This window comes from Anser brachyrhynchus, assembly GCF_964034855.1.
Source record: "Anser brachyrhynchus genome assembly, chromosome: 3".
Lineage (NCBI taxonomy): Eukaryota > Metazoa > Chordata > Aves > Anseriformes > Anatidae > Anser > Anser brachyrhynchus.
This window is the reverse complement of record NC_137696.1, coordinates 7,165,578-7,178,096: the sequence shown is the minus strand read 5'-3', so window position 1 is coordinate 7,178,096 and position 12,519 is coordinate 7,165,578. Positions and strand designations below refer to the sequence as shown.

Below are 12,519 nucleotides of genomic sequence, written 5' to 3'. Positions count from 1 at the left end.
AAAATGTGTCAGAGATACAAGTTTTCATTCACTTTTTCTCAGTTTGGTTGTCAATAACAAAACACTCCAAGAGAGATATGGATTTAAGAATTTAATTTTTGTATTCCCGTAATGATAACAGACATACTCTTTGCATGTAAACAGACAGAGGAACACTGTGACACACAAACAATACATCCCGGAATCCCTTATGAGATTAATTTCATTTAAATACAATTAAAAACAGGAATTCCCTCCACCCCCACCTTTTTTTTTACAGTGCACATGCTCATAGGCAAGGTACAATACAGTCTGTACAAACAATGCAGAACAGAAGTAAAGATTCTAGCTATCCACTGTCCTGCTGCAGATAAGCATGCACATTATGTACCTGTACAGCTTTTGAAACCATTATGGGGAAAAAAATAAATTCCATAGCTAATATCAAGCAACTCAGTAACAAAATTAACAGACTAAGATTTACACTCTTACCTCTGTATCTGAAAGTCGCTGCTGTACATGTTTTGTTCTGTTAATAAGCTGTTCTTCCATTTCAATATCACTGCCTCCACTCTGATGGGTGTCACTGTTGTCACTACTCTGAGGGCTAGCTGCTGGTGACCCTAATTCAAAATGACATTTCCCAGTCACTTTGTGCTATATATTAATTGGAATGTAATAGCATTACATACATCTGCCTCATAAATCTGACTTGTTACATGAATCTGCTCAACAGCATTCTAACTGAACAGTTGAACAAGGGACGCAACTCAAACAACCCAAATACTTCAAAACTAAAAATTCTTTTAATACTGTTCATTGTACAATAAAATTTGTGTTCTGATGTCTCTTTGTGCCAATATCTAACACAGATATATTGATTGGCTAGGTTCTATAATAAATATAATTTTCATTTAACTTTCATAAAAAGCTCAACTCTCATAAATAAGCTCAATAGGAGCTAGCAATGTGTGCCTGCAGCCCAGAAAGTCAACCACATCCTGGGCTGCATCAAAAGAAGCACGGCCAGCAGGCTGAGGGAGGTGATTCTCCCCCTCTGCTCTTGTGAGACCCCACCTGAGTTCTGCATTTAGCTCTGGGGCAGAGGTTTGAAATTAGACGATCTTTAAGGTCCCTTCCAACCCAACCCATTCTGTGATTCTATGAAAATATAATTTCAAACTTGTACTAGTTTTTTCTCTATAAAAATATTATAATACCAAACATATCAGATTGTGGTGTACTTCTAAAACTATACTTACAAGGTGAAGGGGCTGCTCTTCTGAGCTCTTCTTCTTCTGAAGGAAAAAAGCAGGATGGAAAAACAGGTGACTAAAAATCTTTTTGCCAGCATATAGTTGTCCGTGATTCATAAAAATCAGCAGTAAGAAAAGGAAGGGGAACTACAGTATAATGGCTTGGCAGCACCTTTAGTAATGACCATGGGGAAATACACAGTTAAGTCAAAAACAAAACAGAAATAGCATGTAATACCATAAACAGGGTAAAAATCAGGTAAAATTTTGTAAGATATTATGTATCTATAAAATTATAATGTTCATCAGAACAGAAATAGTTAACTAATCAGTAATAGACCATCCTTTGAATTAAAGTAAAAACAAAAAAAATATATACTAATTTATACAAAGAGAACTGTTCTGAAACATAAGGCTTTCCAAACTCATTCAAGTTTTAGCGTTTTCATCCTTAGGCTGCTTTATTTCACGTTCTGTTTGAAAAATATGCCAGCATGACACCCTTCATTTAAAAATGAAGTATTTTTAAATATTTCAAGTAAAAGGTTCTATACAGTCTTATTGTCCAAAGTCAACAAGGAGACTATGAAAATTAAAAATTTAGCTACCATATTAATTGGAAAAAATACGTACCTTTTTTGTTTCCCATTGGTAGATTAGTACTGAGTAAAGATGCAAAAGAGCTTTGTTTTGACAGCTGAGCCTTAGCTGCTAGTGCATTATTCCACAGTGCTTTTATAAGCATTGATGCCAAATACAATGTCTGTGAACAAAACCAGATAACAGTGCCATGAAGAAGCAGTAGGTATGCAGTTTGGTATGCAAATGTACACTGCTAATATTTCTGTGTGCCAATAATACAGTTCATCAAAATAAATGCATCAAAATAAACAAATGCACAAAATGAAGAAATATTGTGTGGAACACTTACTAACTTCAGAAATAATATTAAAATACTCTAATGGTGGTTATTCAGTTCTCCAAAGCCTCAGAAGCAGACTGTAATTCCAAAGCCAGAATGGCCTACTTGAAGAAACATTACAATTTTACTCATGTATGTTCCTCTCTTATGCATTAGTGAATACTACTTGCATGCAGTCCTTTAGAAAGGCAAACATGTAACAATGAATATACTAAAATAATTTCTTGCAGTGATTTTGTTCATCTTTACCTGTTCAGTGTGAGCACTTGGATGAAGAGTTGAAACTAGGTTAAGAAGATGCCTAAGCGGGACAGGGTCCAAGTTTTTGATCAAAGAAGGAAATAAATCGTGGATGTAACGACTGCAATGCTTCAGCTACAAAGTACAAACAAACAGAAAATAACAAGAACAGTAAAATAGTTAGTTATAACAGTTCCCTTGATAAAAAGATGGATAAAATTGCAGCAATTATGCATCATCTTTCCACAAAATATGAGGAAACATTCGTCCAATAATTCTAAACTACATCAGATTTGCAATTTTGATTCAACTGAATTTTTACATTCAAAAGCTGGTGAAGTTTAGTAAAGTCATGTTACGACTACCACATATTTTCTTTAGTTCCAGTTCTAGGAGATTTGGTGAAAATAACCGAAGTTAAGTTTGCATTTTAATGTAAATAAAACACCTTGAATATTACAAAAGTTTAGATATCTACTTCAATCCAGAGAAGACAATTTTTTTGCCAAAAAGCTAGCTAAAAAAATGAAAAAAATATATTTAAGGCCTTCTTTTATTCTAAAGATGTCACCCTTTTAAACAACATTAGAGGTTTAGACCCTTTACAGGAAGTAATCTGGACGTACTTAATTCTGGTATCGAACATGTATTTTGAAAATATCCATACATTAAAATAAGCATGCAAACTGTAAAAGAAATATCACATTTGACAATTATATTAAGTTCTGAAAATAGTATAGAAGAGAAAAATTTAGAGCTCTAACACTAGTGTGAATTACTGTAGTGTGAGAACATCAACGAAGATAAACGATCACTTTAAAAATATAACTGAAGTAATTATTAATCTGATACAGAAAATACTTGGCACCTGTCAGAGTGAATGCTATTAAAATGAGCATTTACTAACGTTCCTGCCGCATTTTATAATGACAATGGACTACAAAGTTTTCAGTATGTTTACAGTAGTATTTAAATGAAACAAATTAGAGACAAACACCATTGAACACAGGAAAAATAAAACCTTTCAAACTGTAATTTGTTTAAAAGTCTGTTCCCTACACCTATTTAAAAAGATCAATTTTATTTCGCTGACCTTCATTTTGAGTATAATTTTCCTGAAAAACTGACATTGAAACCTTGAGGTTTCTTTCTTTTCCAATGTGGGCCTGTTTCTATTTTGTTTGTTTGTTTTTAATGCATGATAAAGGCAGAATGAAACCATGGAACACATTTCCACATCAGGAAATCAAAATATCTACTGTATTCAAATCTTCTGAAGAAAAAAAAATACATAATCTAAAATAAACAGTGTCACAAATACACATTCAAATTAGTAAACAAATATATTTTTCTGAAGGAAAAAAGCCTATCAGAGTTTCCAGGTTTACCATGTGAAAAGTAAAATCTTTGTGCATTCTGTAGATGTCACCACCAGCACTGAAGCACAACTATGAACTTCACTGCTGTAATTTTCACTACCTTGTTCCCACCAACACTAACCGAAGTGGAATCTACACTACATAGGAGCAAAGCAATTTACCACAACAGTAAAAAAAATTACATCTACCTTAGAATCTCCATCCCTATTCCTAGTGAAAATACCACGTCTGCAATGAACAACTTCATTTGTTATATGCATAGAAGTAGCTTAGGAGAATTTTGCAACTAATGAAACAATTTAATTGTGTCAATTACTAAGATGAAAATTTGGTGAGCTAAACACTAAGACAAACACAGAGTAAAATGCAAGAAACTCAACTTTATGAATGTAAAACAAAATTAACTTGCCATTTTCTGAGTTGTTTTGTACCACTCCTGCAATTTTATTTAAAAAATACAGTATATACCTGTGCTGCAGCCCAAATACAGTCTATATGTTGAGTACTGAGTCTCCCTTCAGCTGCGAGAAAATTCAGAATCACTTGGCACTGTTTGATGATCTGCAAAGTATTGAGGAAAGATTTACTAGAACAAGAAGTTACTCCTCCATGTTTATAGTAAAAATAATAGGAATAATTTTATACAAACCTCAATATGTAAATTTGGTCCAAAAATGTGCTCAACTACATTGTTGCTGATAAGCCAGTCTGCAAGCTCTTTTGCAATTGACCTAAAGATGAAAAAGGAGTGGAAATATATGTAAAATTGTATTTCTATAACGCATATACAGTACTTTTCCCTAGTACAGCATGTATTTCAGATTAATTCAAATTAATATCTGTAATTGTGGTAAACATACTCAGAAACTTTTTGGAACACAAAGCATTCAGTCATTTAAATATTCTCTGTATTTTTTTGTTCAAATGGAAGACAAATGCCAAACATCAGTTCCCACTTATCCCTCTGGATTGTTAGCAAACATGTAAACAACAATACTACGATTGTTTTTTTTAAATTGAATACAGTTCAACAGACCACCTGCAGACCACTTTCAGAGACCTCAGAGGTAAGATTTGATAAACACTGCTATTTGACCTGAGTTTATCATGAAATCGCAAAACAACTATTGAGTTTGCAAATGTAGCAAAAGCTGAGAGTGATGGAAATGATTTTATAAGAAAAGCACTTGAATATTTTTAATTCTCTTGAGTAAGTAACAATTCATATAGTTTTAGAAACTTATGTGTTACTTGCTCATACTCACTCACACGTAGTGTACAGATACTTCAAAATTTTAATTTTGTTTCAGCCACAGCAGTAAGGGAAGTTCACCTACTGCCAAATCCATAACCAAACATTCAAACAGAGCAGGACAAGGAAGCTGAATTTTCCAAAATAAAAGTTGAACTTCCAGAAATAGCTGCCCTGTCTGGAAACTAGTGCATAAGCTCCATTTTATTCCTTCCTTTCAAGCGAACGTTTGTTTATCCAGATTTTGGCACCAGAAGCAATTAGAGGACATTTCAGTATTTAAAGCACAGCCTCTAGTTTAAATGGCCCTGGAATAAAAGTGCTCTGTTTCACAAGGAGGAGAGGAGGGGAGGGAGGGGGTGTTTTAGAAGACTACAGGAAGAATATTTTTACCACAACTATCTGTGCAGCATTTATGGTCACTTTTATAGTCAGGATTGCCAGTCTTTATTATCCACAATAAGACAACAGGATTCTTTAGGTAAAAAGGGATTGCCTTTGTAAGTTAACCAAACAGAATTCACTTTTTTGGGGCACAATGCCAGTTCTACAGTTCTTTTAAATTGCATGATCACTGTGGATGAACTCAAGAGCAAAATTCCTATTACTCAACACCATTCCTATACTGTCTGCTTCTATTCTGATTCCAGGACATGGGGAATCAAATGTTCTTATTCAAAAAAAGTAATGTCTCCAACAGTTAAGAAGTAACTGGTTTGCAAGACCTAACGATTTACCAACAGTATCATTTATGACTTGATAATAAGTAAGTTCTCATACTGTAAAGTCAGCATGGGTATCTGCTCAAAAAGGATGAAAAGGGTAAGCCAGGTCTGTTCCACGAAATCAAGATCTATTTCACTTCCTACAGCCTCATTTCAAAAAAAAAAAAAAGGGGGGGGGGAACAAATAACTACTACCCCCAGCACTTCAAAGACACCCACTCCAAACCAAACTTTGGAGTATACATTTACATACTCATTCAGAACTTGGATTTCTAACAAAATTTGAAGAAACACATTTTCACGTGGGTGTAGAGATCTTGCAGATTTTACAGCTGAAGTTGTTATTCATTTGAATATATACTACCAGTCTCCTTTAGACACCAAAATGGCTTTAAACAATGCTCTTATCCATCTGCCTCCATGCAGAAATTACCACAGTGGCACTGCCCCTGTAGGGAGTTTTTCAGACTGCTGGTAGACTTTGTATCAATTGCAAGGTTGGGATAACAGAGTGCTCACAGATAGATTTACTTACAAGAAATGAGCAACCAGTTTAATTTCTTTGTGAAAGAAAATGCTCTTTCCTCTGTTTCATATACAGTTTTTCATGGTAGCAGAGCCAACCACCATAAGGATTACATTACCTTCTGGGAAGTAATAAACCTGTAGTGTATAAGCAGTCATAAAGAGCTGTGACGGAATCCAACATCAAATATTACAATTTGTCTTAAATTACAATTTCCTAACCCATAGTCCTGAAAGCTGAATTGAGCTTGCAAAAACATTCCCTCACTTACAGCCCGTTTGCCCCCAGCTCATTCTTCTTGCTTGACATCGCTTTCCCCTGCTGTGGGCAGAAGGGCTCCTGTAGCCAGAAAGCATCCGAGTTTACATTTTGCTCATAGAAAAGGTACAGATCTGGCCACATGACTGAGCATACACCCCCCTGGATGCAGGAGACCTGAATGGAGGCATTTCTGGATATGTGAAAAAAGTCATCTCCATAAGAGGCAACAATGTTAACACCAGTCATAAGCCAATTTAAGTCTTAATTTTGTTCCAGGACTGCTTGGTTTCTACTTGGATCTGAATTTTCCAACCTGTATCTTTGAGAACTGATCCTACATAAACACTTCTAGATTCAGCACACATTGCCAATATGAAAGGACACACTGCTCTGGGTCTATTTAAGCTGAATACTCCTGCTAGTGGCATAATGTCCATTAGACGTTGTATCCAGAGTTGTATGTTGCATTTTGGCTACTCCAAAAGAAAGAATAAAAACTTTCACGCAGAGTGAGCTCCTACATATTTTATTACATGCATATGACAATTCTTTATCTCTAATTTGCAACATTTTTTCTTTTGAGAAATAATGGATTATTCATTTGAAGGAGTACCTTTTTTTTTAAACACGTCTTCTCAAAGGTAGAAAATTTCCTTATTTTACTAGTGAGCTAGACTGTGCTAAAATGACATCTCAGATTTCTGAAAGTAAACATCAATTTGATATAGATTTATTGAGGATGACCAAGAACAAGAGGATCCTTGTGAAAGACAGAATGCAGCTTTTGTGTTTCCCTGCAAGAATTGTTCCTACAAGAAAGTTTTGCTGAAGGCACACCAATCACTAAATATACTGGGTTTTTGAATGACAAAGCTACTACCAGCACTAACTATTTTGTTCTCTGCTATACTGAGAAATACATTCATGAAAACAGAATCAAGGATTTACCAAGAAAAGCTCATTTCAGTGTAAATGTATGTCAGACTTCCTGAACACTTCCTTTTCAGGAACGGTTTTTTTATCTAGTAGTTTTCCTCAATATGTTTCCTCACCTTCAAACAGAGTGAACATCTCAACTCACAAGCAGCTTCAGAACTTCACACAAACAAAAAAAGCAGGGCAACCCAGAACTACTTTTTACGACAAGAATTAAAGCATAATCTCCTGTATTGGTCAACATGGTTTCATTTCAGTTTTCAGCTATGTTAAAATTCCTTTCATGTAAGTCTGTATTCCTGTATTCTTCAAAATTCAGAAATACTTTTCAGAGTGATTTGCAAATTATTGTATGACTATTACTATACAGTAACTCTATGAGTCAGGCAACTTAGCAGGAACTAAATTTTCAGTAAAAAGATGCTCAAATTTTCTTCTAAAAAAGTTCTTGAAAAGGTTTTAGAAAAATTTTCCTCTTCATACAAAGGTAAACAGTGAAAGACACACATTATAATCACAGTATAGATATACTTTTCCCTCTAAAATGGAAGTAGCAGAACAAAGAATTGTTCTACAGGTAATATATCTAAGCCCTAGAGACCTTAACAGTGAGAACATTCACCTTGGTGATAACATGTATCAGCTATTTTTCATGGATTTAGTAACTGGGATAGCAAAAGAAAAATGAAGGGACTGGATACCCCCTCTGAGTGTGTGTTGTTGGGAAGGGGAGAAGGGGAGAATGAAAAAGTGAAGGTAGCAGCCACTCCAGTTTAATTGTCTCTAAATCCTTTTCATGCTGGAAATCTACACAACTTATTAGGGTAGATGGTCTCCAGACTTCATTAATTTCTCCCTATGCTTTTAATAGAATTCATAGTCAATTCATGTCTTTCAAAACTACCTGGTTTAGATCCAATAAATTAAACTTAAGCATTTTTGACGTTAGTTTCCCCAGGCATTCCATGAGACTTTGGGAGAGGAAGCAATGTAATTTCTGATATAACTGGATGTTTGTGAACTGCATTTATGAAAGGTGAGTATTAGAGCTTGAATTCCATTCATTACTGTAAATAAAACTATCCAGAAGGAAACTACAGTGCGCACATTTTCCTGGTAGCTCAAAGAATGCCTCCCTAAAGGAGGACTGGGATAAAGTCCTAGAAACATTTTAATCTAAGGCTGTGTTGCAATACTTGGTAGCCACATGATCACCCAGATCCAGGAAACAATCCCACAGCAAAATAACCCCCCAAAATAAAACCTTTTTTGTCCAGCTAGTCAATTCCCAGCAGAATTCACCACGAAGCTACAAAAACACACTAGTTCTGTACTGGATGAAAAGCAACAGTAAGTCATTAATGTCACTGAATAAAGTAATGTAAAACCTTAAACAAAACATGCAGCAATAAGAACGAGCACCTTGCAAAGGACGAACACTAACATTTCTTGACTAAGTCGTTGAAATAGCATCTACAACAATAACTACACATGGGAAGCACTGATCTTAATTATACAGGATCACAAATACAAAGAGGATAACACACACCTTCCAAAAAACATTCATACACGTAGTTTTGTTTACCATCCTGCACTTTCCTATTTGACACTCCACAGGCTCCAAAAACAACAATCAGACAACATCTTGCATATTTGTTAAACTACTACGTGTGCCACTAGATAGCTGTAAGCCACTAGAAATAAACATTAGTGTTTCTAAAAGTATTTTTTCTTAATTAGTGTTTCAAAAAATACTGCACTTTTTTCAGAGAAAATCTGAGAAGGTCCCTGGAATGTGGAAATAGAGGGAGGTGAAGGGATGTTTAAATCGCGTTGCCATAAATTCGGTTGGTGAGCCTAGGCAAAATATGAGAAAGCAAGACTTAACACGAGCTAAGAAAACAGTGGTGAAGGGGAAAAAAAAAAAAAGAAAAAACCCAAAAAATTCGCAGTTTAATATCTCAATATATGAGGAAAGAGAGGGAAGAGAAAGAAGAAAGCCTAGATCTTTTTGTTCACAGGTGAAAGGAATTTTGGACACCTGAAATTACTCTGTAGAAAGCTTTTAAGTGAGGGCAGTCAGGTTTTCAAATGAGGAGGGAGGTTATCTCAGCATCAACCTGAATCCTGAAACTCAAATACTTGGCTGCCTGCCAAGTGCAACGCAAAACAAAATCTCTCTTTATACCTGTTATTTTCATAGACTGGCAGTCTCCTCATTAAAGAAAAAAGAATATTTCTTCTTCTTATGGTCTAAATAGCACAAAAAATCTCTCCGTCTATGAAAAGAATGATCATTTTTCACTAACTGACATTGGGAAAATAGTTTTAGGAATCACTGTTCAAAGACCTGAAGACTCCTCCGTTCAATCTCATTATTTTTAGCTTCAGTAGATTTCATACTCTTCAGTACCTTAGATAGTGCTCTGATGCCAAACTTAAGAGCCAGGAACAGCTAAATTAAAGGTATCTCTCTGTGTGATATTACAAAGTTGAGACCTAAGACACTGCGCATAACTGGACAATATGCCTACTAAGTCAGCACAAACCCTCAGCCCTGCAGAAGACGGTCAAGTAAACTAAATCAAGACATGCAAATACCTACAGCTAGAGAACAGATTTCCCTATCTTAGCTTTCTGCTGCTTTCAAGTGAAAGTTGTGAAATCCAATGATTTTCCTAGACAGAAAATGCTTTAGCTGCCTTTCCACAGAAAAATTTGCAACCCATGCAGATAAAAGTGGGAAGCTACTGTTGCAAAACATTTCCTAAAAAATTCTGATGATATTTCTAAACAAAAGGGAAGAGCTAGAACTAACTCATAGCTCTTTTAGAAAAAATACAAAAAGATACCTCCCGCAAACCCACCTTATCAAGATACAGAAGCAGAAATCCCAAAGGTTGACAGTTCCAAATGCATCTGGAAAAGTCAAAACACATAATGGGGATGACCAGACATAATGGAAAACATCTTCCTTTGACAAACCTGCAGAGGCTACAAAGGTACAAAATAAATCTTAGACTTCCTTTCTCCTTTGACCAAGTAAAAAAAAAAAAAAAAAAGGAATGAAAAGCTTTCCTTTTGCTGCTCATTCAATCACTGCCAGCTCTGTAAGTGCTTTCTGATCCAAAAATTTCTCATGAAGAGAGTCTCTAATGAGAAGGAAGCTTTGTACTGCAGTTTGTTCAAACCGCAGAAGTAAGACGTTCCCCATCCTTCTGCACCAGCCTTTTTTGATTATTTGGCCAGCAAAATACCAGGATAAGTGATTGCAAAAGACACGTGAAGACAAGCAGCAACACTTGATATTGATTTGTTACCAACTTTTCAGGTAAAACATCAGAATGACTGGAATTCAGATTTAAAAAATCGCATGCTACAAAAGTGCAAAAGAAGGTCTTCTGTTCGTGATGCATTCCTTTCAAATGACAGGCTGTTTACAGATGCCCTTGCCAAGAAAGTAATATCTCAAATGAGAACTTGACAATTTCCTTCAGCTTTAAGATAACTCTGATCTTTTTGCATAGTACATCTGCTCTTCTACAGGGAAATTAAAGCACGTTGTTAGTGTTTTCCTTGTTAGTGTTCCGTAAGTAGTTACTACTTGTTAAAAACAATTTCATTCACACTGTACTTCAGAAGATAAACTAACCAAGAATCACCCCAGTTTCAGATTTTCAACATAAAGGAAGGATGGGAAAAAATGGATAAAACTGAGACTTGGCTGTCCCACTGTAACAATACACCACAACTGGCAGTACAATACTGAAAATACCCCAGCTAACCAAGTCACCTCACATATTCAATGTAGTTCTTAAAATGCTCATTTTGCGTAGCCTAAAAGCTAGGTATACTCCTCTAATATTTAATTCTACCGCTACACAACTAGTGGCTTTGGAAAAAAACCCACACCTCTCAGGGCACAAATAACAATCTTTGTTAGTAATGCAAATCTTTGGAAGTGTACATGAGCTTAATGAAATTACGTTCAGGTCTCACCAGATCATAATAAGATATTTCCATCATACTTGCAGAGAATTCTTTGTTTCTTTTTGTTTTTCTGACCCTATGTATCAAAATTAACTTTTAAATAAATGGATAGCATGGACTCATGCTCACCTATTGACTTAATGACAAATGACATGAAAAAAATTGATTTCAAGCAGTTATTTGTTTTGTATTCTCAACGTATTTTCATACTTTTATGGAAGCAAAAATGTCCGACGTTCTGATTCTTTATTTTAAAAATATCAACCTATTACCACTTTAAACATTCAAGTTGCTATTCACATGAGATCTACAGCATTGTGGTCTTGACTGCTGCTATATTTGAACAAGCAGGTGTTAAAGAAACCATCTATAGTAGAACTACCCACATAAAAAGCAAGCCAACTGCTGCTGTAACAGGAGAATGTGTCTCCAGTGAGACAGATAATGCGCATGGATATAACTGCCAAGATAAACATAAACAGTATATCACAAATAAAATCCTAGGTATCCTTTAGATAATTTGCCTATTATTTCAAAAGAAAGGTTATTTCAACTTCCTAAAGACATAACTTCGTCTAAATCCTAAGCAGTTCTAACATTAATTTTAGAGTTGTTACAAAAATAATACATTTCCTCATTGGAATACAATCCCACACATGAAACTTCACAGAGATTTATAGGAGTCTTCTTTAGAATTGTTAAACACACCTGAATTACAAAAACACGGATTTTGAAGAAAAACAACAAACAGTTCTAAAAGCACAGCCTCAGAGAATTCATGGAAAACTAATAACAGGGATAGGTGCCAGTGATGGCCAAACAAGCCTTATTTAACTAAATAATTAGGAGCATTGTGATGATGGCAAAAATACTACTTGCATATGAGTTAGCTAGTTCTTATTTATACATGATAACTGTTGTGTTTATTATTTCATAATCTAAAGGTTACTTTATCTCTTATCTTTTAAAAAACAGTAAAAAAATCCAGAAACATTTAGAAATATTTTGAAGTTACCATTTAAAACCATTTATTACACCCTGATTAGAATATTT

The 12,519-nt window shown here is 35.0% G+C and overlaps 1 protein-coding gene across 6 annotated transcripts in view; it reads right to left on the bottom strand.

The window, feature by feature from the left end:
* Positions 1–12,519, bottom strand: part of USP34 (ubiquitin specific peptidase 34) — a 129,847-nt gene that overhangs the window by 72,241 nt on the left and 45,087 nt on the right. For all 6 annotated transcript variants that reach the window (XM_080587854.1, XM_080587857.1, XM_080587856.1 and 3 more), the window contains 6 exons: positions 4,426–4,507; positions 4,245–4,337; positions 2,407–2,532; positions 1,869–1,998; positions 1,242–1,277; positions 472–602 (listed from right to left, as the gene is read on the bottom strand). In XM_080587854.1, the coding sequence (XP_080443980.1) occupies positions 472–602; positions 1,242–1,277; positions 1,869–1,998; positions 2,407–2,532; positions 4,245–4,337; positions 4,426–4,507 (598 nt within the window). The remainder of the gene's footprint in view (positions 1–471; positions 603–1,241; positions 1,278–1,868; positions 1,999–2,406; positions 2,533–4,244; positions 4,338–4,425; positions 4,508–12,519) is intronic.